Source organism: Opisthocomus hoazin, chromosome 32, assembly GCF_030867145.1.
Source record: "Opisthocomus hoazin isolate bOpiHoa1 chromosome 32, bOpiHoa1.hap1, whole genome shotgun sequence".
Classification (NCBI taxonomy): Eukaryota; Metazoa; Chordata; class Aves; order Opisthocomiformes; family Opisthocomidae; genus Opisthocomus; species Opisthocomus hoazin.
In genome coordinates, this window is record NC_134445.1 from 4060134 (window position 1) to 4085800 (window position 25667).

Below are 25667 nucleotides of genomic sequence, written 5' to 3' on the forward strand. Positions count from 1 at the left end.
CCTCCTCCCCGAGCCTGCTACAGCCCAGCACCTTTGACAGCTTTCTTCACCATTTAAGGATGAGGAAAGCAGCTGCTTCGGGCCCAGCGAATTACCTGTGAGTGATTTGTTTTTGCTGTGAGTGCCTATGCCCTCACCACACAAACAAGCTCCCGAAGAAAGGAGGATACAGAGAGAGGAGGGGAAGAAAAAAAATAAAAAGCCAACAGGTTGATCTGGATTACATCAACGGTTACACCCTCCTCCGTTTAATGAACATAGGAGAACAGGTGCTTGTAATTCATTAGCCAACCCACGAGCTGAGGAGACAGGAATTAAGCCGACCAAACTCCTTAGCGTGCCACTACTCTCCTTCCCTTTGAGGCAGCTGCAGCACGAAAGCTTCATCTCTTTTTTTTCTCTCCCTTCCCCTCCCCTTGAGCAGCACAGCCACAAGCCGAGCATGACTAACCCTTGCAAAGCCTTCACCAGTGGCTCTCTCTCCTCTTGGGAGGTGTCGGGGAACATGAGCAGACGAAAAGCAGCCAGCCCGTCCCCGGATCGCCTGGGCCGCTGCAGTCCCAACGGGCTGGCCGGCAATGGCTACAGCACACTCAGCCTCCACGGGGATGGCGGGTACCGGTGCTCCTCCTACTCCTCCTTCTCCATCGACGAGAGGCTCCTGGCCCCTGTGCACCTCGACATCGATCCCGACTTCCAAGCCATGCGGCAGCAGGAGAAAGAGGACATCAAGTTGCTCAACAACCAGTTTGCGACCCTAATTGAGAAGGTAAGGTGGGCTACTGAGGACCACGGCGCAGCACGGGGACGAGGACAGTGGTGGTGGGGAAGCAGATACTAACCAGTCTCTCAGGAGACTTATCAAGGCCTTCAGCTAACCACTGCTAGCCTCTGAATATTAGGCTAATTACCCAGTTAGTTATTCCTTCAGTGCTGTCTGCTTTAACAAGGGCTAGCATCAGCTCTAGGTGACACTGGGCCGCACCTGAGGTCAGCGGCATCGGGCAGCCCGCGCATCGCCCTTGCTGCGCCAGCCACCCCCCGGGTGCTCGGGGAGGATGGGCAGCTCTGCCCTGCCTGCCCAGCGGAGGCACGGTGACGGACAGAGCAGGCCTCGGGTCCCATAGCAGACAAACAGCCACGGGCAGCGACGCTGGTTAAGGCTGCAGCTCACATTCTTCTCTGGCTGCTAAGGAGAGCTGGGAATTCACCTCCGCAGTGGTGTGGTGGGCAAGGGAGACCCCCCCGCCCACCTTCCTGCTCTGTGGCTTTTATTGTGAGGGGTTGCGTGCTTAGCCAAGAAAGTGTTGCTTTCATCTCTTAAGATCCATGAGAAGGCAGAAGGTTTTCTCAAAGGAAAACAACTCACCTAGCCGAGGCAGGTTTCTGCAAAGCCCTGGTGCTCTGTAAACAGATGGTAATCTCCTAGGAGGATTGCTTCACTGCAGTCTACAATACAGGCACTCCATGCCAAACTACTATGGCTTGGGATTTTTTTGTTTTGTTTTAACTCTACCTCTCCGAGGACCTGAATTCACACTGGGAAGGAGCAGGGTGGGGGAACCATCTCCCATAGCATCTATCCAAACTGTGTAGCTGCGAACCAACCACACCTACGTACGCAAGCAGGCGTGCGTTGGTACCCGGGGGCTGCCCCTGGATGGAGGGGCACAGCAGCCTCCATGTCTGTGCTTTTCCAAGCACAGATCTCGGCAACGAGAATGTGGAGAACCCCTGGCTGGAAATCCCCCAGGTGGGTTGTGCTGTCTGTGCCGCAGGCCTGGTCCTCTGAGCATCCAAATCGAGAGGTCGGGGTTTGTGTGGATGTCAGCCCTGCTCAGAAACCAGACCTCAGGAGAAAGGATGGGGGTAGGGGAGATGAGAGAAGACCACGCAGTGACAACACGTACATGAGCCAGACCACGTGCACGAGCCTGTTCCGTGCAAACCGGGATGGAAGAAGTGAGGGAGCCTCCAGGTTTCCAGATAGTCCCAATCTGGTGGCCTGCTGAAAAGCACGCATTACAAGGCCTGATGGACAGAAGATACAAATGCCCCACCTTAGCTGGGTGGCTTTGGCTTCAGTGCTAGCAGGTCCAGCATTTAGCTTCGATGGCTGTAGCTTCAAGTGGTACAGCAAGCGGCAAACTCCAGCCATCCGCCTCAGGCCCTCATTCCAGAGGAAAGTAATGACACTTCCTGGTCAAAGAGAACTTGTCTTTTTAATCAGGAATTCAGATGGTCTCAAGCCTGAGCGGCTAATTCCTCAGATAATTGACCACACTAACTTTAGGAGTTTGCTGATGATGGCTTTCCAGCACGCTGTTCCAGATCTGCTAGTATTTATTTTCCATCCCGATATGGCCAGGTGGAAGACAGGGAAGCCCCTGTTTGAAGCCCTGCCTTTAGCCTGAGCAGCACAGAGGCAGAGGCCTCCGAGGACCAAGCTTTGGTCATTTCTGCATTCAGGCATGATTTTTTGGGAAACGTGGCCAGATCTGGGTGATTTTCCTGCTGCAGAACTCATGTTAAAAGACTGCAAGGAAGAATTTCAGCTAAGATGGACACTGTGTAAGAAGCCAAGATGTAAGCAGTTCAGCCTAGGGGATAGGTATGGTTTGGGAACAGGAAAGAAACTGAACAGTTAGTGAGGGGAAAAAGAAGAGCAGCTAAGGTTTAGGAGCAAGGTCAGGAACTGAGACTTGATTTGGGGGTCAAAGATGGACTTAGAACAACAGCCAACGCATTCAGTCACTTACTGTCCCAGCAGCAAACGGGGACGCTGCCTTAAAATGAGACGCTGGTCCCTACCTACAGCCAACCCCACAGGCTGATCCCAGCCTTGCGGGGGGATGCTCTGTCACAATCCCTGAGAGGCCTCGGACAAGAGAGCAAATGGCCCAGTTGGCTCCTGGTAGCCCCAGAGGCCACTTACTTGTGCCAGCTCCAATGTCCCTTCCTGGCTCCACTGCAGCATCATCCCCTGGTCCTCAGCGTCCCACGCTGGTTTTGTGCCAGGACAAGACAGCCAGTCAGCTGACTGGACCACTGATGGGATGTGTACAGCCGTGTGCTGAGATACCGGGAAGAAAGGACCGGGTCTCTAACAGGGAGACCTGGAAGACCCCAACACTTGTGACGCTTTTGCTTTGCTTGGCTGCTCTCTCTTCCCACTTCTCCCCGTTCAGAGTTCTTTCCCAAAAAGCTGCTGTCTCTCACGGTGCGCATCTGCGCAGGGCTCAGGAGCTGGGAACTCTTCAATGCACGGATGCTGCTTGGGGCCGCAGAAAGTTCAAGTCAAAGCTGAAGGCCAGGCAGAAGGTTCAGGCCTGATAGCATCTGTCCCCCACTCCTCCCAGCACGCAGGGCATAGTATCGGCGTTGAAATGTCTCCGTGACAGAGCAGAGGGCACTGCTGGAGACAACTCACAAATCACCAGCCAAAACGTGACTGAAGGAGCTGGGTTTTGTTCACAGAGCACTAAGAGAGCGCGGCAGCAATTAGATAATTAATTGAAGTTACCCAAGAGCTTTGAAGGTGATAACTGTTAAGATTACTGTTAAGATTGTGAACATCAGGAAAGAAGAGTGCCAGACTCATCAAGCGTTGGGTGGATGAAAATGCAGTGTATCCTCTCTCAAGCTGACGGGCACACACACACACAGACCTCATGTGGAGTCTGTAATTCTTTTCCTTGTTCTCTGGAGTTCCTACAGGCCTTGTCTGTGTTGCTTTGCAATACAAACCAGGACTCAGATTCACTATTTAAACTTCACCACGGTGTAATCCTACAGATTTGAGAGGAGCTGCCTCTGTTTGTGCCAATCCGAGGTATTAAATCAGAATTCCATTCACCCTGGACATGACCTGTGGTGGATATTCTGCCTTCACTTCAATATGTTTGGAGGCAAAGGGGACCAGCACTGAACAGTTCTTGTTTTTCAGTGACTTAATAAGAGATGCTCATTCATTTTGATGTGAGCTTGTTCTATCAAGCAAGTAGTAAGCAGCCAATGTGTAAAACAATGTGTAAAACATTTAGAGAATGGCCTGCTCTTCAGCGGATTTCTCGTTCTTGCTTAGAGACCTCTGCTGATTCCAGCAGCTTCTCACTACTCTGACGGTCTCCATGTCAAGGTCTCCTGCCCTGGCAGGAGCAGCCAGCTTTGCTTTTGGCTGTTGGTGTTACTGATGTCTCTGAAACCTCTTCTGCAGGTCAAGTGCTTGGAGCAACAGAACAAGATCCTGACGACAAGGTGGAACTTCCTAAAGGATCAAGACAATTCCCACTCCGAGTCGGATGTCAAGGCCATCTACGATGAGTACATGAGCAAAATGAATCAAGAGATGAAGGTGCTCAACTACGAGCAGGAAAATCTTGAGTCGGAGCTGACAAAGGTCCTGAACACCATGGATAACTTTCGAAGCAAGTAGGTGTCTTGCCCAGCTGGATATCACAAGGGGGAACGTGTTTCAAAGGTATTGGTTCAGCTGTGTGCACAGAGTAGCGTGCCACTGATTTAATGCAGACGGCCTGTTACTCCCAGGAACAAACCCCTGGTCTGGTGTGCACAGATCTGTGTATTTGAGAAGTCAGCATCCCAGCCTCTTCCTGATTAACCAGAGCTGAACAGAAAGCCATACAAAGCAAAACACCAAAGAGTGCAGGGCATCTGGGAAATGCCTCAGGCCAGAGAACAGCTCTGGGGAACAGTATTATCAGGAATGGTAGCCACTAAAACAGAGAAATATTTATTTTTCCACACTGTTATCACAAGCCAGAACCTCCTTCCCAAACCGTTCTATGGATCTAGGCTGCTCAGTATTAACGAACGTCCCTCCCTTCCCCCCTTCACCTCCCAACATTTAACGCAAAATTCTGCTTTGACGAAAAAAGTCAGACTTTTATCTAGAAAACCACCTGACAGAAAATATTGAGGCAGCTGAAAGTTTAAGGGAGGACCAGCTGCCACGTGCTTATCGCTGCTTCTGCCAAGAGCTTTGAGATCTTCAGATAAGAGCATTTGAGATGTACCATGGCTCATTCAAGAAGATAATGCTTTTCTTATTATCGGTGTCATTTGCATACCACAGATGAATCCACAATTAGATTCTTTCCCCTACAGTTACACCCATCTGCCTACACCAGCTCTCTAGAGTCTTCCATGTTGATTTGTAGCAAAGACCCACGTACGGGCACTGTCAAAACAGAAGAGGGATGCTAAGGCACGACCCTGCCGCTGGCACCGACAGCCATCGCTGTCGTAATAGCCCAAACCTGTTCCCGATGCATGAAGTGATACATAAATAATAACAGTGCCTTCTCTAGAGTTTAGCCCAAGGACCTTAAAGCTCTTTGCAGACTTTGATTAAATCAGCTACCCAACGTGTCTGCAAATGAGGGGAAGGACCGATACCTCCGCTTGTATTAACGGAGATGCAGCAGTTAAACGCCTTACTCCAGCTCACGCAGCGAGCTCGTAGCAGAGCAGGAACAGGAACTAGGAGTTTGGTTCTTGACCTTACGCTGAAATCCTTATGCTCAGCATCCTTCAAGAAGTGATGTGCTGATCCAGGTGCCTAGAAATACCCAAATTCCTCTTGGCGGGTGTCTGTCTGCAGTTTACTTGGATGTTGCCTTCACGACAAGACTCGGGCTCACCGATGCTTGTGCTGCTGACAGGTAGCAACCCTGAGCTTGGATGGAAGCCACAGTATGGGTTGTGCCATTTACTCCCTGCCCTAAAAAGGTCAAACCCTCTCATCCGTCTCTGGAGCACTTGGTCTCCCTTGCACTTCCCCAAGGAAGTAACTGCTCTGCGGCCTTGTGGTTATAAAAGATACTTCTTGGTTTATTCCTTGACAGTCAGGAAAATGGTTGGGCTGGTGCACAAATGTCAGGCCAATCACCCACATCTGCTCTCACAGGATGCACTCACATTTGTACTCAGCAATTGCCTCATTAATTGCCTATGCCTGGCACTTCGTTTCTGTTACAGCCTGATTTCTTAAGGATAAAAGTGCTTATATAAACAGGCTGGCTGCGTGTTCCCCTCTGCCTTTTGATTTTCTTGGACAGTTATTGCCCAGCTGGACAATGGCATAAGACATGCTACGTCCTTCAAAACTGAAAAAAGAGACTGACTAGAGAAACAGGACCCACCCCACCCCCAGCACGGACAGAAGATCAGGATGCAGCATGTGCACACGTGCAGTATTAGACAGCAGAGAATCCACAATGGGCAGCAGCTTATGACCAGCCAATCTGTCGGTCTTGAGAAGAGTTCCCGCTTTGTGGGACTACACAGCCACGGGAAAACAGCCCTCGGAAATGACACTGCTCCTTCATCCGCAGAGCCTTCCCCTCCCGCTTCCTCCCATTTGCGAGCTGCGAGGCACAAGCCCTGCCGGGGGTGACCTAAGCAGCAGAGAGGCCAAACCCACCCTGTCATTGGGTGCTGTTAGCACCCAAAGCCAGCACGGGCGGATGTCTGTGACGGTGACAATCCGCCGTGCTGCTCCCTGCGGTTGGTGATTCACGGGGAGAGCAGTGCTGCTGCTGCCGAGCCTTCTCCAGGCAGCACCCCAACCCCATCCTAACCCACGCTGGCTCTGCCGAGTCCTGCACGCCGCCTTCCAGAGGCTGCCTCAGCCCAGTTGTTTTTCTGGAGCAAATGGTCTGCCCAAACCATGCAAAACTGGGAGGCTCCCAGCTCCTGTGGAGGTTTCTTTTCCCAAGGGAGTTTTGGCAGGGAGGAAAAGCTAACAACTTCATTGGCACATTTGAACCGGTTATGCTCTCATCCAAGCTGCGGCACGCCATGCGCATGGCGACCACCCGAGCAGGATGCTGCCCAACAGATCACTTCAGGTGTGAAATCTGCCTGCCAGTGCCCCTCTGCGAGGCCCCAATTCGCCTGCCTTCTCTAGCCAGGGACTGCTTCCCAAAAACCGTGCAGGAGATTTAACGAGCTGCGACACTTCCTTCTCAAATTAGGTTGCCCTTGACCAGCAATTCCAAATGCAGAGAAGAATGGAGAGGGGACAGGGAAGCACGCTGGAGGCTGGAGCAGGATCTCAAACCCTGCTTCTTTAGGAAGTCAAGCTAAAAGTCAGATACCGAAACACACTTGAGTAGGGATGACTGCACATCTGCTTCACCTCCCCACACGTGCGATTTGCACATGCAAAGACCCATTTGAATGGGAAGGCAGGGAATTTTTGCATGTGCTGACCTATTCTGTGTGGCACTGGGGAGATACGGCAGGAAAATACGGGGCACGCAGCCCACAGAGAATCCATTTCTGAGATCCAGGGATCGTGTTAGTCAGATCTTGCCACCTGAAGGCTAGACAGTCGACACCCCTCCACCTTCAACCTCTGCCGCTGGTTTCCAGCTGCTTCCTGCCTCATTTCCTTGCTCCACAAGAGGAGGACTGACTTAATTTCACACCACCAGGCTCTGATCCATCCCACCACTATATCTCCACCCTATAATAGTCTTGAAGGCACATCCAGAGAGGAACGCAACCTGCTTCAGATTTGGTTCATCTCTGATGTTGCTTTACTGCCTATGGAAGGGGCCCAAGGCGACCAGACGCCTGTCTCAAGTGTGTCTTAAATGCATAAATCGAGATGGGATGGATTTAAACCTCAATGCATGACTGCTTGAGGATTATCTCTGAGGAGATAAAGGCTGTAATGTGTTTGTGGAATGCTCCATCCCAGTGTGAGTCATCTCCCAGCCAGCAGGTCCCTCTGGAGCTGTGTGGTGAGCGTGTTCGGCTGGCTGGGCCTGCTCTCTTTCAGTCAGGAGTGTTGTTTGTTCAATAGGCAAGATTATGTCAGCGCCCGGCAACGCGTGAAGCTGCTTCGGCAGGCTGGGACAGCCTGGGATTGGGCTGAGATGCAATGAGGATGAAGGAAGAGTGGCAGGCTGTAATTAAGCTCAGCACACAGTTGCTGGCAGCATGGCTAACATTCCAGCTGAAGACCAGAGAAACCAGACAGGCAAATCTCGTTAGCCACGCTACCTGGCCTTGTAAGAGCAGGCAAGGAGAGGGCGAGTTTAACACCATGGGGGTACTCAAGAGGAACCTTAGAAGTGCCTCACTGTAGAGCCTGTGATGGTCAGATCCTCTCCCTGCCCTCGCTGTCCCCTCTGTCGAGGAAGCAACAGCTCCAGGGAGCTGTTTTTGACGTTTCAGGCCAGCTCCTAACATGACTTACCCGCTCGCCCCGCAGTGCCATCCCCTGTGCAGCGTTCCCAACACCTTCTCCTCCTCCTGCTCCTAAGCACAGCTCCTCTTTCTCCTGAAGGTTCGTACAGCAGCAGGGAAGGCTCTGGAGAGTTACTGGAGTTCCTGCACCAGACCACCACACAACAGAACATGGCTGTCATTCCCAATTTTATCAGCATCGCCCTGTTAGGAGACGCCATTTTACCCCATTCCCAAAGATCTCAGCCTTCCCCGTATCAATTTGGTGACATCCGTAAGCGGCGCTGAAAGGTTGAATCCACAGCCTGGAAATGCTCTCTGCACATTAGGGTAAGAGCAGCTGAGGTACCACGGAAGAGCAGGGAAGCCACGACCTCCCTGAGAGCGCGACCTGCTCTGGTCTCTGCAGCAGAGCCAACATTCCCATGGTGTGTCCAGCAGCACAGTGGGAGATACCAAACACCCATCCCATAATGTTCCTGCGCGGCAAATGAACCAACCGCTGCTGGTCACACACCAGGCCCAAGAAAGACCCTGTGGCTTCCTGGTCAGATACCTGCTTTTAGTGACAGCAGGGCTAGCCACACGCTGTCCCAAGGGCCAGCGACGGCCCCCAGCCACCCTCTCACATCTGCTGCTGGCCATCCAGAAAGGCATCTGCCCCCGGACTAAGGTTTGCTATCCTGGTTCTGCCTTATCAAACCTGTTTTAAAACACCTGTGGGGTGGGTTTCCTCTGCTGGGAATTCAGCCATCAGGATTCCACCCCATCCCCTCCGGTTTTTGTTACCTTCTGCTCTGTGGGCACCGTTCTCCATGGATTGCTTTGCCAGGTCCTGCATTACTGCACAAATTGTGCTACACTTAGGACACATTACGACACCAGTCCAGCATTCTCGGAATTTTCACAGGCCAAAGCTTTCTCCCTTTCGAAGACTCTCAAGACTCTGGAAATTAAATGCTGAGGAAGCCTGAAAGAAATACAAGAGGAAGGCTTAGAGCAAAAATTTAGGAGTCTTTGGGCATGTGACTGGGTTTCACAGAGAATAACTCACCACACCTCACTTCTCCATGCCTACTCTCTCTTTCTGTGGCAAATGTGAGGTAATCTGAGGTTGCTTGGCCCTCAAATTAAACTGGAATTAAAGCTACCTCCTGTCTACTCTGGGCTTTTCAGACTCAGTGCTCACAGTGTTAATACAGAGCAGCTGGCGTGTGGCAGCTTGTTGGGCCCTCTCTTGTCCAAGATGCCCACACCTAAGAGGTCTCTCTCCTTGCTGTCTAGCGTACGTCTAGGAAGTGGGACAGCACAGTAGAAGTGGAAAGCTTTGATACCAGTGCTTTTTGGGGCCAGCAAGACAACCTTGAGCGTCCCAGAGGCTTTCACCACATGCAATTTCTGACTACTTTTTTCACTCTCTTTAGATACGAGGATGAAATTCGCCTCTGTAGCGGCATGGAATACACCTTCACGGAGCTCAAAAAGGTCAGTGGCAAGAGCGGCTTTTCATCTGGACAGGCTCTACACCAGTCACAGGAGAGCCTGGAGAGGCAAGATGGTCCAGGCTCAGCTAAGCTCTTGGCCAGCTCCGGGCTGAGTCCTGGTACCACAGGGCTGTAAGGTCTTCAGGGGGACAGCAGTGAGCGGTGAACACAGTCACCATTTCAACAGGAAAAGCCCCAGGGAGCCTGGGCCACTCGTGGTTACCCCAACACCCCGGGGCGGCAGCGCCTGGGGGTCAGACCATGCCGGCACCCAACCGCACCGCAGCTGCCCCGGCGAGCCCGGGCCGGGGGGGTCTGCACCCCAGCACCCCTCCTCGCCGGCCTGTTTTCTCTCGGAATGACCTCAGAGCCTGGGCAAGGCTGGAACCTGATAAATCTGTTTGCTTTGGTTTCCCGTGGCACGGCCACACCCTGCTCAAAGAGCCGGCCCCAGCAGGAGCTGCCTTTCAGTATCACCCAGAATGGGAAGCTTTGTGCACAGCCTTTCCATTCAGAAAAAAAAAAAAAAAAAATCCAAGGTGCAGGAATGCAAGGTGTTATTAGGCAGAGGAAACGTTCTCCGCAAACGATCATTATGGCTAATTGCATGTTTTCCCTGCCACACTCATCAGCCAGTAAGGGCACTTCTGGGGACCTGTATGGACAGCATCAGAGTTTTCAATAACCCGTGCTTTTTGTGGCAAACAAAAGATGAGTGGGTATGGACCAGCCCCACCTTTTTCCTTCTCCACCCTACCTCATTTCAGACTTCCACCAAAGCACTCACTCAAAAAAACCAAAAAAAAGCAACTGCTAAGGAAAAAGGTCCGGCGAGAAGCGTCCCTACCCGTAGAGCAGCAGAGCAGTTTCACAAGCCCCTGCCCATAAAAAGCAGGCAGGGCACTGGCTGGGGGACAGGCGGCAGCGGGAAACACTGCTTGCTACAAACTCCAACTATTGATTTCCTTTCCATCTCCTGTAGGATTTAGATGTGAGCTCCCTGCACAGAACGGAGCTGGAGGTAAAACTCAACGGGCTCCAGGAGCTGATGGATTTGAAAAAAACTATCTACGAGCAGGTAAAAACGCGATCGGGAGACTGGCCCCGGAACACACAAGGTGCTACCCAAAGAAACGGCATTTTTAGGGATAGTTCCACTACCGAGAGGGCATTGTTCCAGATTTACACCAAAATGAGAGTCTGCCCAGGCGAGCTGCACGGTGCTGCAGACAACTATTAGAAGGCTTACGGCAGAGTCTCATGAGCTAATCCCCTTCCCTTAACTAAACCAGCTCTGTTTTGAATCGGAGCGGGATGTCCCTCCTGCCCCATGGCTCTCCCCTCTGACAGCCACGAGCCCGAGCGGGATGTCCCTCCTGCCCCACGGCTCTCCCCTCTGACAGCCACGAGCCCGAGCAGGATGTCCCTCCTGCCCCATGGCTCTCCCCTCTGACAGCCACGAGCCCGAGCTGGCTGGTTCGGGGCTCAGCTCCGAACTCCACCGACCGCGTTTGCCTTGAGACGAAATGCCCCAAGTCACGAGTGAGCTGAATATTATTCGATTTGGATTTGGAGGACAAGCCATGGTGCCCCGGGGCAAGGTGCTGGACGCTCTTTAACACAATCCAATACACTCCTTTTCCACTTAGACAGCACGCGCGGCCAGGTCTGATTTCTCCAAGGGGGAAGGATGCAGAGTCTGCGGCCCTTCAGACAAACCCGAAGGCTGCAGCGTGCCTGTATCCACTCCAACAGGGTGCAGCGATCACAGCCACTTACTCAGAGCCTGTAAAATGTTACCAAGCAGGCTCAGCAATGTTCTGGGAATACCAATGATTTGACTAAATTCTACCTAATACAAACAATTAAAATGCTTGACAGAGGAATGTTATCAGCCCTTGCAGGGAAACTGAGGCACAGAGCGACACAAGGACCCGCACAACGTCAGAACTGCATTAGAACACATTCCCTGCCTGCGACTAACCAGGAAGCCTTGCTTTCTCTAGAATTGTAAAATTCTTCCTGGTACAAGGCAATTCACGGGGGGAACTGGAAATCAGATCCTGCTGTGAGGATCTTCTTCTCGAGCTGATTTCCTCCAGGTCCCACACTGCTGTCCTGGCAGACGGCTGCATGATTTTTTTACCTATGCTTCATGTACAGAAATTACCCTCTGCCTCCCTCTCTGCCCTCTCCTCTCCTCAGCTTGTGTTCAGGTTAGTCATCTTCTCGCCTGTACCTGTTGATTTGACTGACATCAGTGGATAGGCACACATACCCAGTGGAAGGGCATATGAGGAAAACTTTGTGACAGCTTTGCTCACAGCATGTTGCTATGAATCAGAAGAAAATCCCAGCTTCAATCCTCATTAATAAACCACCAGGTTCTTCCCTCCCCCCTCTCCCGGCAGAGGATGCTCAAGTATTTGCAACAAACAACGCATCTTCTCATACAGCCATTAACCTGCTCAAAGTAACAAAAAGGTTCAAGGATTAAACACCAGCAGGAAAAAATACACCAATAATCCTGCTCTTTGGAAGAGTGGTGGGGTATTTTTCTGTTATCCATGAATCCTGGCGTCAGGGTGCCCTTTGTTTCCCCATTCAGGGGAAGGCAAGGCAAACAAGGTATACAAGTGCTTCTCTAAGAGATTAGAGCCCTCAGCACAAAAGGGAAGAACAAAACCATCAGGATGAAAGGTTAAGAGATGGGGAGAGACGTAGGCAACGCTGGTACGAATCAGAAGCAACTGCAGAGATAGGGGTAGGAGCGACAGCCCTGCAGGCGCAGTCCGAGGCCGGGGGGAGCTGCCCAGTGACCGTGCGCCCCATCTGCTCAGCACCAAGTCACGTCTTGCCTGGATGCAAACCACCCAGGAGGGCAGTTTCCAGGCATGGATTAAGGGTCCTTTTTAGGTTCACTGAGGGGAGTCTCCATTCATCATTGTTCGGCTCCTTTTTCTAAAGCTGTGACCGCGTCAGCTATCAAAGGCAAATACTCCAGTCGGTGATAGTGCAGCTCGTGTGTGTGTGTTCCCACTCCCCCCGTGCTGGCTTGAGTCTCCCCAGCGTACGAGAGCAGCGCTGGGGAGTGGAACAGGTCTGCTTGTGATGGATGTGTTCAGAGAAGAGTCCTGTTTCTCCCTTCTCTATCTAGACACAAAGCAGACTGTAATAAAACAAGCGGCAGCCACAGCCTCTCCAGACACTGAAGCAGAGCTCGGCAAAGGCATCTTTCCAGCACCAGCAGCCTACAGAATGATTCCCACTGCCCTGCTTCTTGCCCAAGACATACATGCCCACCACCTGAATACTGATAGATATTGAAGCATGATAATTAGTTCAATTGACCAGCTCTTGATGCAGTGCATGTGCACTATTTTGTCAGACTCCTAACAGATTGCATCCAAAGGCCCCAAACTAACACCCTGGACTGAGCCTGGATTTTATGGAGAAAATAATACCAGCTTCCAAATTTCTGAGACTGAAAACCTACGAAATCTCACCATCTCCACCCTGCATAGGGAAGATGCTTTGCCTAGCTAGGTACAGCAGATCTGTCAGGGTTCAGCTCTCTCTTGGCTTGTAACTCTGTTGACTCCTTGGTATCTCAGTCTTATTCTCTCTTTACTATTCAGGAACTCGAGGAGCTGCTGACAGAAATTAAGGATGTTTCTGTTGTACTGGGGATTGACAACGCATGCAAACCTGATCTAAGCAGAATTGTGGAAGAAGTGAGGGCCCAGTATGAAGCTCTGGCTCTTCGGAGCTGGGAGGAGGCCGAAGCACTTACCAGGAGAAAGGTATTTGTCTCCTTATCTGATGGGTACGGGGGAGAAGCAGGGAAAGAAGAGGGAGAGAGATCAGCCTAGAAACAATCAGCAAGATGGGGAGAGACAGACTACACCCGGGAATGGAGGGAGGGACAGGGTGCTAACCCAGACCAACTCCTCCTAACTCCGGTGTGTAAATTAGTAGTTTCGTTGCTCTAGGCTCTCCATACTGTCAGTGGAGAAAGGCAAAGACATCTCCCCGTGGCAGCCTGTCCCACCTAAGACACAGATGACCTTCCACTGGTCCCTCCTCCAAACAGAGCACAAATGTCACTAACCCCAAGAGACAGTGTGCTCTATACCTGGCACAGCTACAGCCAGAAGAGGACAGAAGAATGAGCCCCAAATCCTTCCACATACCCGCTGTTTCTCCCCTGTTAGGTGTTTCTCCTCAAGGGCAGTGGGAATCCTCGCAGCAGAGGCACGCAGATAACCCACTCTTCCATCTCTCCTGCAGCTGAACGAAGGAAGCACCCAGTCAGGCACCTACGGGGGTCACCTCCTTGACAGCCGACGGGAGATCGCAGACCTGAACATACGGATCCAGAAACTGAGGTCCTGCATCGTGTCCCAGAAGAGCCAGGTGTGTTCTGGGGTGGGTGACAAAACTCTGATGTACAGCTCAAACTACAACACAGCTAATGCCTCCACCACCCTTTTCCCTTTGCAACACCAGTGCCTGTACCTAGAGGAACATATCAAAGAAGCAGGAGAGCATGGTGAGACAGCCCTCAAGGATGCCAAAGCCAAACTAGTCAAGCTAGAAGAAGCCCTACAGAAGAGCAAGGAGGATATGGCTCACCTGGTGAAAGAGTATCAGGAGCTGATGAACATCAAGCTCGCCCTGGATGTGGAGATCCTCACTTACAGGAAGCTGATGGAAGGGGAGGAGAGCAGGTAAAGCCGGGCTTCCTTGTGCCTGAAGAGGGGAAGGGATGCACCCAAACAACTAGGGAGAAGGCAGACAATCCCGAGCTTTGAGTCTGGTATTAAAGGTTCAGTCAAAGCTGGAAAATATCCCAGCAGTCCCCACGCAGCTTGGCCCCGTTTCGTGTTCTGAAGTTTTCCTCAGACTCCCCACATCCGAGGGTTCCAGCACTTCTCTAGATGATGCTTTGCCCAGGTGCTGCTGGCTGAGCCTGCACGACGCAGCCATGCGCTGGGCTCTACCCACGTAGCCCAGCTCACACCGGCCAGACTCCAGGGCTCTGGCACGGCAGAGATCCACACGCATCCTCACACTCTGTCCTTGTCTTCGCAGCATGGAGCAACCAATATCCGCGATCATCAGCACCGTCCACTCCAGGCCAAAGCACCGTAAGTGGCTTTACGCACACAATTCGGTGAAGCAGAGTGTGAACGAAACATTTCTAACCTTCCTCCTTTCATTCCCCTTGACCCCGGCAGCTTCTGCCAGCACCTTGAGGAACTCCAAGCTGTTTGCAAGAGGAGCAGGCAGCACCAACGGTGAGATGAAGCCCAACGGGTGCAGCACAAAGATGCTGCCCTGCAGAAGCCACAGCGACGACTCAGTGGCACCGGAGGCAGATGCCTTCACCAGCAGTGCCCGGCCAAAGCTCAGCTCCCTGCCCACCGAGGAATGCTCCTAGGAGAAACCGAGCCCCTCAGCACAGAGGAGACCTGTTGGCATCTGTAGCCAAATGAGGCTAAAGCACTTTCCCCCGAACTAAAGCCAATGTCCGAGGGACAAAGGCTGAGAACCCACTCCAGGCTGTCTCTTTGAAGTTTGTCTTTACAACAGCCCACGTAACGTCTCTGTTACCAGTCACAAGCAGAATCCAGCCCAGAATATTAGAGACTCTCCCATGCAGACACCCACACCACCACCTTCTTCTCCAGGTCTGCTTCCCCAGAGGATTTGCATTCACAGCCTTTGACATCTGCCTATAGGAAACTCGGCAGGAGGGGAAAGGATTATCACACACGCTTTTAGCACAGCAGCCAGAAGCCACCAGCCCAGCCACTGAGCGGTGTCACAAAGCCGCTCTCTCCGCTCTCTCCCTGCCCTGTGTCTCTGCGAGCTGTTCACCGACGGGGCTTTGGGAGGAAGGCAGCGTCGAGCTTTCCAAAGGCAGCTGGTGGGGACATGCAGGTACACGCCCTGAGCCAGGTGGATTTGTGACATCTGGATTTGCATATCTGGTGACAAACATGCCGGCTGTACTGGGGGATCCCTGGCCACTCCAGAGTCTTTAACTGATTTTACTGCCTTTTGGGAGGCCCCTCACTCCTTCCTAGGCCACCAAAGCTAAAACTCCTTAAAACTTTTCCTAAGCCATCTCTCTAGCACACAGCATCTCCACCTGCCTCACCCAAAGGCACTCCAGACTCCACACACAGTGGTGCCAGGTCCTGGAAGCGGGATATTCACTGGTTCCCGTTTAACAACGAGCAGGACTTCTCGTTGTATTTCTTGACCGTACACAGCAGCTTTTACCTTACCTGGCTGACACCAGCCCTGCTGCACCGGCGCGGCTAGAGCCAGCTCTGCAGATGCCACGTCCCCTGCGAGCGAGGCAGGGATGCTCCCCCCCCGACACAGACGTTGCTGTGGCCCTCTCGCACAGACCAACACAGAGTGTTGGGTGCTTACAAATATCTGCAGGGTGGGTGTCAGGAGGATGGGGCCAAGCTCTTTTCAGTGGTGCCCAGCGACAGGACAAGGGGCAACGGGCACAAACTGAGGCACAGGAAGTTCCGTCTGAACCCGAGGAAGAACTTCTTCCCTCTGAGGGTGACGGAGCCCTGGCCCAGGCTGCCCAGGGAGGCTGTGGAGTCTCCTTCTCTGGAGATATTCCAGACCCACCTGGACAAGGTCCTGTGCAGCCTGCTCTGGGTGACCCTGCTTCAGCAGGAGGGTTGGACTAGATGACCCACAGAGGTCCCTTCCAACCCCTACTATTCTGTGATTCTGTGCTGCAGCACCCTCCTTTACGAGCCACTGCCATGCAGCCCCACTTGAGTGCCCAGATTTTGAGTTCCCGGAAGGAGTGAAGAGTCTCTTGGCATATTTCCGTTGAGTGCATTGCAGTATTTCCATGTTTCTGTAAGACAGACAACTACCGTAGCATCTACGTAGCCAGAAAACCTCCTCTCCAGGGTTATGGCTGTTATAATAAAGTATTGAGTGTCACGTGGAAAGCATCGTGTTGTTTTTTTCCAAATTCCTTCCTGCAGCACACCTGAAACAGCAGTCCCTTCCCCAGCCACCAGCAGGTCTCAGCTGAGGACTCTGGCTAAACTCTGGCAGGCAAAAGAAGCTGAAATTGTTCCCCAGGGGATTTGTTTGGGCCACCTCCCCAGGGAGAAGTACACAGGGCTGGAGGGGCAGACACGGCACCAGCAGCCAAGGCTTCGGGGAGCCCCCCGCTGCTCTGCCACCAGGCTCCCACGCAGCTTTGGATTGCAGGTGTGTTTCAGGAGATGAAGTGTTACTGCACAGGCCACCACGCTCCCACCACCGCACTCATCTACACAAAGCTTCCCCTGGCTAAATTCCCCCTGCACCTCTGCAAAGGGGAACTTCTGGGCGCCTGGGGCCCAGATCCATCCCGAGCACCGCACTTCCACACAGCCCCTCGTGTCAGAGGTGCCCTCCCACAGCATGGGGGCTTGCTTGGTGCTCCTTCCTCAAAAGGGACTTACTGGGCAGATCCAGAACAGACCACATCCCCAGAGGTGCCAGAGGACCTGAGATAGGGAGCATCTCTGCTCTGCTGCTTGCTGCCCACCCGAGAGAAACGCTGCCTGCAGGGCCAGCTCAGGGGGTATGGGGGCAGAGGAGGGGAGAACAGCCCAGCTCCCAGCTGTTAAATCTCATTTCTCCAACTGCCAGGGATGGGAAAGGTGGGAGCTCTGGGTGAGCTCCCAGTCATATAAGCTGTGCCCAGCTCGGGAGACGGCTCTTGGGCACCGAGCTTCCCCCGAGGCAGGCTCCAGCCGAGCCCTTCCAAGCAGAGGAAGGACGCCAGGTCTCGGCAGGGCTGCACACCCAGGAGGCGACCGGCGGCTCTGAGCAGCCCAGGCCCTCGCAAGGCAGATGGGGCTGAGGCTCTGCGAGCAGGCGGGGAAGGAGAAACCAGAACGGAACCCGAATGGAAAGGGAAGGGTTGGGAGCCCAGAACATTCAGCTGGGGGAACTGGAGGACAGGGTGGTCAGAGACGGGTGCTCACAGCCAGGGCTCAGCAGCAGCCCAGGCCTACAAGGGGGAGGTTTCCAGCTGTTTTCCCTCCCTGCTATAAGCTTTTTGGACGTTGTTTTTGGTTTGTGTTTTTTCCCCTATTTCTGAGCCTTCACCACCCCAGAGGCTGGGAGAGAGGCCCAAGGCCAGAGCAGGGCACAAGGATGCTGGACTCCTGGGCTCAGTTCACCATTCTAGGACCCAGGAGAGAAGGACCCAACTCACAGTTTCACTGCCTCAGTCACTTCACTGCTGTGCCTCGGTTTCCCCACGGGCAACTGGAAAGTGTGTGTCAGGCCACATCATACCAGGGCAATGAGTTCATGCAGTAGAATAATTCCTGCACTGACAGAGGGGAGCTATGCCTGAGATGGTCACACAGCTTTGGGACACCTGTATTTGCCCATCCACCCATCCTTCCCCCTCTACCACACAACCCCTTAAGCACTGACTTCATCTGAAGGACCAGCTCCTTCCTCAGGGCTAATTTCTGTAGCTATTCTTAAACCAGAGACACAGCCAGCCCTAAACCCACCTGTTAAAGTCACTGGGGAAGTTTTCTGTACCTTTTTCCCTTATCTAGTGAAGGCCATCACACTCCTTAAGTCTTGCAGGAACACCAGGCCACCAGTACCATCAACTCAGGATCTCAGAATCCCCTTCGGAGTGCTGGGGGACAGTCCTACAAGGGCAAGGACACTGTGGCCAACAGATGTAGCTGCTGCCAAGGGGGTCGGTGGAAAAAAGGCAAGGTCATCTGTGTCACCTGGCGAGCTACGTCTGCGCAATCCAAAGCACAGGCAAAGCCATATCAGTTTCAGTTGCAAGAAGCTTCCCAAATATGATCTGAGACCCCACCTGGAGCTGAAGATCGGCACATCTGCCCCAGTGTGGGGAAAGGAGACAACAGATGTCCAGCACATGGCCCAATCGCGGGGCAAAGCCCAGGGACAGATAAATCCATGTGCTGAAAGCAGGGGCTGGAGCTGCTTTTGGTGGGGCAGACTCCAGCAGGGAAGATGACCAGGGGAATATTCACGTCTGCACATCAGCAACCAGGTTGGAGGCCAGAAGACAAGCCAGAGCAGACAGAGGGAAGCGGTAGGGCTCCTCTGCTGTCTCCCAGGCAGGGAGAGTTGGGGCCCCAGACCACACCCAGAGCACTTCGTACCTGGGCTGGGGAGCACCCAAGCGTGAGCTCCAGGCTCCCTCTCCTGGGCAGGTGACACCACTGCAGAGGCTTCCAAAGAAGAAGCTCAGAGGCCTCCAAGCCCTGGAGCCAATACGTCGCCACATCCCAGACAATCCTCTCCTTCCTTATAGCAAGCCCAGTCTCCCAGGAGAGAGGGAAACCAGCTCCCAGGCGCTGAGAAAGAGGACACCAAGGCATAGAAAACACCTTTCCGTGGATCCTTCAAGAGGGTACAACGGCGGCCATGAAGGTAGACTGAGAGACAGAGGTTTGCCTGACCCCAAAGTGTGTTCCTCACCCACCAAGAACTCATGCCCTGGTGCAAATCATGCCTGATACCCGGCCTGGCTGGCCCAGTTCATTTCACCACAAGCAGACTGAGATCTCATTCCTTCGTAGCCCACACACACTTCGAATCAGGCTGGGGATCTGCTTGGGGAAGGCACCTCATTTCCCAGCAGAGCTACCAAGAGCAAGGAACACCACCCTCGATCAGATCCCACCAGCTCAGGGAATGAACCTGTTACATTCCCCTCCTTGGTGTCCGGCTTTGGCGAGTAACACCAACAGCTCTGGCTGGGGGGAGTGCTGCCAGCCCCACTCTGAAAAAGGCCATGGACCCTTTCTGGCCTTCAGAGACACATCACTTTTTTTGTCCTCTTAGGGCTAAATCCTGCAAGAAAACAATAAAAATAATTTTATAAAGAGACAAACCATGATCTCCTTTGAAAACTCAGCTTTCAGCCCATCTGCTCCTCAGGGCACAGCTACCCAGCTGCATGTGGGAACACTTCTGGTTCTTCTCCCACCTCTCCTTTCCCTCCAGATGCAGGGATGTTCCTTGGGGCAGAAGCAGAGAGACCCCAACAGGCTCCCATTCAGCCAGGTCACAGACCTGGTCTCGGTGCAGGCCATCTTCTAGTCCTCCCCAGGCTCAAAGAGACAAGTAACTTTAGACTGGGGAAATCTGGCACAAGCCAAACTCATACTCTCTACCAGAGGGGGGGGGGGGGGGGGGGGGAAATCCCCCTATATGTTCTATGTGGTTAAATATGTGGGAAGCGAGATGGAAACGTGCTCCTAGGAGAAAGGATGGCCTAGAGCTCTAGAGGCCTTCCACTACACCTAGTCCCACCGAGTGCAATCACGCTCTTCCAAAAATACCCCCGAGCCCACTCCAATTTCCAACCCATTTTAATCTGCCAAGTCCCACTTCACCCACAGCTGCTCCCCCCTGGTTGCAGCTCGTGTCTGGAGCGACTCCAAGAGACAGGGCACAAGACAGGAGGAGAAAGATGGATCCTCCAGGCTCATCTCCTGGGCCTGACGTCTGGTACGGCTGTTTCCAGACGTTGAAGCAGCTCACCCCACAGAAATCAGCCGCTGGGAAAAGGAACTCCCCGCCTTGGACAAAGAGAAGAGTTGAATTCCTTTTCCCAGTATGATGCTGGATAAAGAAAAAGAGTTGAATTCCTTTTCCCCCATATGCACTTGGACAAAACCGTGCCTCAGTTTCCCCCGATTGTTTTTGCCTGCAGCTTAAGACGGGATGAAGTTAAGCGGGGTATAATTTAGTTTCCCTAACCAAATGCCCAGGACAGAGAGCTGGGAGTTTAGCAAGCAGGAAAGAGGCTTATGCCAGGCAGGCAGGCAGCGATTTCGTACTGTCCCTACAGTCTACCTGAGCCCGAAGAGATCCCCAGCCCCCAAGGACCACCTTGGCCGCCCACCCATCACCCCCAGCTCTTGGGGGACACAAAGCACTCGCTTGCGGGGGACCAGCCTCTTCGCAAGCCCCAGAAACGAGCCACGCTGGCCACAAAGCTGACGCAGTCGCTGTCTCCAGGGCACCTGGAGGAGGGAGGGGAGAGCAGGGGAGGGTGGAGGAAAACACGCCCGACCCCATCAGCCCATCCACACCTCCGCCCAGGGAGGAGCGGCAGCAGCCGGCACCGGCTTTTTTGCCCAAATAAGGCCGGGTTTTTCTCTCGGTGGCCAATCAGGGGAGGAATGCGAACACCTGAGCCTGGCCCGGCTCGCCACGGCCCGGCCCCCGCCCGGGCAGAGCCCTCCCTGCAAGGCAGTGGGGCACACCCCGCTCCCTCCCTGCGGGACACCCTGCCCGGTCTGACTTCACCGGGGCTTTCCTCTCCCGCAGCCCTCCGGACTCCCCAGGGTGCCCAAGCTGAGCTCGGGCTGTCTGCTGCAAGGCTGGGTTGCCCCTTTCTTTCAACTATTTCCAGTTCTTCACCATCCCAGACATGCGAAACACCTCTTCTGTCCTGCAGCCATCCCCGGTGCTGAGCTTCCATCTCCACCTGCACCCGGCTGGCTCAGGGCAGCCCTGGGGTCTCCACCTCCCAGACAGCGTCTGGGAGATGGGAGCCTGCACAGACCTGCTAAGGGAGCTTCACCTTTGCGATGTCCTCAGCCTGGCTTCGGTTCCGGGGAGCGGGATCCCGCGGGGGGACTCCATGCATCGCCCTGTCACGGTGGGGGGACACAGCAGCACCAAAACCAGGGCACGACAGGGCTGGCAGCCACCTAGCCCTGGGGCTCCCGGTCACAGAATCACAGAACCACAGAATAGTAGGGGTTGGAAGGGACCTCTGTGGGTCCTGGTAGTGCATCTCACTGCCTCAGCCCAAGGTGAGAGGAGGAATGAAGGACAAACTTGGCCCATCACTTGGTGCACCAACATTAGGGGAAAAAAAAAAAGGAAAGAAAACAGACCTAGGCTGCTACTAGCCAGGAGGGACAGAGGGGAGACCCTGAGCTGCCTGCCCAGCCAGCCCCGTCTCTGGGCCCCACCGCCCGCCTCCGCCGCAGCGACGCACATGCCCACTCTGCCGTGACTCCACATGCCAGCGCCCTGAGCAAACGAGCCCAAGAATTTCAGAGAAACCAGCGTTCCCTTGTTGTGCTGCCAAGATTTGGTACCCGCCTGCCAGCAATCCTGGTTAGAGCGGGACTGATGCCAGGAGAGTTGTGCCAGCTCGCTGCCCTTGGGCTTGCGGGTGGGACTGCCAACAGGTCCCACGCCTCCGCCTCCAGGCGTGCCAGGGACTCACGCACGCAGCCAGGCAGCAGCAGCTGCTGCTTCAGCACACTCCCCACCCAGCCCAAATTCCTGCGTACCCACAAGGCCGTCACGGGCCTGGAGGAAGCCTCACCTGAAAACAAAATGGCAATAAAGTTGGGCATTTGATGTTTGCCCATATTTAATCCTGCGCAGCCCTCCAGGAGGACAGAGCCCCGGCGTGGGGGCAAACAGGGTGGAGACCAGCGTGTGTGGGAGGGCAGCATTTCGTTCCCTGGAAGGCATGAGTCAAAACAGCATTTCCCAGCACCCCCTGGCCTGCTCTCCCCTCTGCACACACACCGTTTACGCGGCAGAGCAAACTACAAACTGTGCAGCAGCGGGAGTCCATGGTAACCCAGGGCATGAAGCAAAGGGGCGCTGGGAAACGCAGCAGCTCTGCCCACAGATGGGGACACGAACAAGCCTGTCCCTGCCTGGCAGGAGGGGTGCGTGTGTTGTGGCCCGTGCTAACCTCTGTCAGGTCCCAGCGGGGATGGGGACTCGTTGCTCTCTCCAGCGTGGAAAGTTCATGGAGGCTTGGGAAGACCAGCCCTCAGAGTGCAGTCATGATGCCAAGGTCAGATGGGCCTGAGCTGGTGTCCGTTCTGCTGAGCAAACAACAGAAACCAGAAAGGAGGTCAGGTCCAGTCATTACCAGCAATCAGGACTGAGACTTCGCAGCCCAGGTGAGGGTCCATCTGCACCAGGTTTCCTGCCCTCCCAGCTCGCTATGGTCCAGAGACCATTTACGCCCCCGCACCCATCACCTTCGCTCTGCGCCGATGCCAGCAGAGTCCGCGACAGCTTTCAGCCATGGAGCCCAACCGCGCATCATGGCGTGGACTGCAGACCTCCGCTGGTGGCTTGGCCTTGCTAGCAGGCACTGCTAGCACAGAAGACCTGCTCCCTTAGGCCTCTGTAGACATTAGCAACCAGAGCTTGTAACTGGGGTTCGGAGTTTGTTGTCTACTTGAGAAGTCACGCTGAAGCCTCAGCTACTGCACCCTCTCTGCTAGCTTTAAGCACGGCTGCTTCGACACCCCGCATCCCCCGACACCCTTGCCAGAACAGCCAAGCATTCGTGGTGTGTTTGAGGAGGGGGAAGCAGCCCAGCACACGGCACACGTCCACCCTCGGGAAACAGAGCTGGTCTGGGCCCCAACCGCCCAGCTGTGCTCCCTCCCAGCCCACCAGATCTCTCCAGTGCACGAACACACCAGGCAACCTCCAAACCTGATGCGGCACCATCGAGTCGAGACCCACGGAGGGGCCTGGGTCAGCTGGGGCCGTGCCCGGCGTGTAGGGCAGGGCAACAGAAAATATTTGAGATTGCAGGTTGGACGAGATGAGTCACACGCACGGAGGGGCAGTCCAGCTGCCGGAGCTGCTCGCTCCACTCTCCACCCCGGCCGGCACAGTGCCCTGGGAAGCTGCTAACCGTGGGAACGGGGATATCGCAGCAGGCCAGGCAAGTACAAAAACATGGCTGTTGCCGAGAGGAGATTAAAACTGTCCATCTCCGCAAAGCGATGACTTAGCGAGAGGAGCAAAACCCCAGAGCTCAGCAGGTCTAGGTGCTCGAGATTGGCTGCTCAGCCTGGCAGGATCCCTGTGGCAATCGGCCAGGTATTCATAACATAATGGGAACGGCGCTCACCCATTCCTGCTGGGGCCTGCGTGTTTGCGAGGTTTCATAAACACGCCCTTCATTTCAAGGCTTTGGAAAAAAGCTCAGCACCTGGGGAAGGGGGGGAGAAAGAAAAAAGAGAAGGAACCACTTCACAGCTGAGGAATCCCAGCCGTGACTCACGGCGGGGTCTCTGACGCAGGCAGCAAACGGGGCTGGGAACAGCAGGAGAGGGTCAGGGCAGGCTGGCTGCAGGGCATCCCGCAGGGCAGGGCAGAGGGCTGCGCCGTCGGGCTCAGCCACCACCGTGGGCGAAGCCGGGCTGCTGCCGTCGGCGCCCGACTTCTGCTCGTGGGAACGGCACTGGCTATTTCTTAGCATTAGCAAACCTGGCCTCTACATTTCCCAGCTGCCCAAGGCCCGCGTGCCCAGCTTTACGCACCTCTAAAGCACAGAGATCAACTCCAAGAGTCCCAAAATCTCCTTTGTCTCCAACATTTCCCAGGCTGGCGATGTCCCAGTGCAACACCAAGACCTTCCCTGGCCAGCAATCTCTGCCACCCAAACAACATCGGCCTCTCTGAGCCACCCCACCAACACGCAGAGAGGAAAAAAAGTTCACACTTAAAAAAAAGGGAATATAAACCACCTGGGGCTTGGTTTCCAACTCTTTTAGAGCAGTGTCATGCAGCCAAAGCGATCTGGCAGCTCCTTTATGCAGGATAAGCACGGTAGGGCTGAAACGATGCTTTGGTCCCAAACACTAAGGATGTGCACCCTAAAAAAGGGTCTCTGGATGCTCCAGAAAGAGGCTTTGGGCCCTCAAAATTGCAGACTGAATTCTAAAAAGGAGGCTTTTTCCCTGAAAAGGAGGGTTTGGAAACTGAAAATGAGCAGTAGCACTACCAACAGAGAAAAGCTGATCTGGAGCCTTTTGTACAGTTTGCAGGGATTAGAAATACAAGACGAGGAGTAAGATAACACTAATTCAGATCCACAGCTGCAGATCCACCTTAGATTTACACCTGCCTTGTCCCACTGACCTCCACAAGGTGTAAATCCAGCATTCCCTCAGCGTTTCACTGGGTACAAACCTGTGTAACACTGGTCAGAGATGCTGGACCAGCTCATCCCCTCAGCACCAGCTCTCCCGGGGGGTGGCACTGGTTTAAGTCCCGGTTCCTGAAGTCAGGGCAACATGGAAGAACGACTGCTCTCCTAGTTCAAACCAAATCTCTAGCCTACCAACATCAGAAAACGGTCAGAACCTGGGACTCCAAAAGACTTACAAACTAGACAAGAGGGAACAACTCCAAATGTCTTTTTCTTTTAAAGCAGCGGACCACAAGGCACTAAAATATCCCGAAATTCATTTAGCCTTGGATTTGCCCGGGGGGCAACCTGAAACTTCGCAGCATGCTACACGTTTACCCCTCTTACGAGCCAGATCTGAGCTAGCATCAGACAAGCCCTCTGCTCCCACAGACTGCTGTTCAGCCTCCGTGTCGGTGCTTTCTCTAACCTGGTTTTGTGTGCACCAAGATGGTGTGGAGCTTCTGGATGAAACAGAAGGACTCCATCCATGCACACTCCGCTGGCAGCTTCCCGGCCAGCCACCTCATACTCGTGGCAACAAACACCTACGGGACGTGTTCTGACCTGAGCGCTGAATTCAGTTCTCCCTGGAGGACTCGCCCACGTACGCATCTGGAGCGTGCTCTGCAGATTACACAACGCATGTTATCTGGGGCAGCAATGACAAGGGGATCCAGAGAAAAACCCCTGACTTTGCAAGGTCCTGGGGGATCCCAGTTGGACCCGGTAGAGGATTCAGTGGTTGGCAGGGCTGAATTTCAGTACAAAATACCTGACTGTGACCCAGAAATATGAACTTCCACCTTGGCGGAAGCTTCTTGGTCCTTGATGAGACCTCAAGCAGAGTAAGCAGCAACTCAGGGTCACGTCTTTGAATTTATAAACCAGCCCTTGGCTGCAGCAATACTCCAACCCTCTGCACTGGTGAAAAG

At 53.9% G+C, this 25667-nt stretch overlaps 2 protein-coding genes across 2 annotated transcripts in view; one reads left to right on the top strand and one right to left on the bottom strand.

The window, feature by feature from the left end:
- The window catches only part of LOC104338532 (keratin, type II cytoskeletal cochleal), a 66023-nt gene that overhangs the window by 23640 nt on the left and 16716 nt on the right, over positions 1-25667 (bottom strand). Inside the window, exon 2 of the mRNA XM_075445624.1 lies at positions 22486-22618. The gene's annotated coding sequence lies outside the window, so the exon portion shown is untranslated. The remainder of the gene's footprint in view (positions 1-22485; positions 22619-25667) is intronic.
- LOC104338531 (keratin, type II cytoskeletal 80) lies at positions 416-15147 on the top strand. Its single transcript, XM_009944580.2, has 9 exons — positions 416-769; positions 4217-4431; positions 9645-9705; positions 10687-10782; positions 13343-13507; positions 13995-14120; positions 14214-14434; positions 14799-14854; positions 14945-15147. The coding sequence occupies exons 1-9, from the start codon at positions 443-445 to the stop codon at positions 15145-15147; spliced, it is 1470 nt and encodes a 489-aa protein (XP_009942882.1). The 5' UTR covers positions 416-442.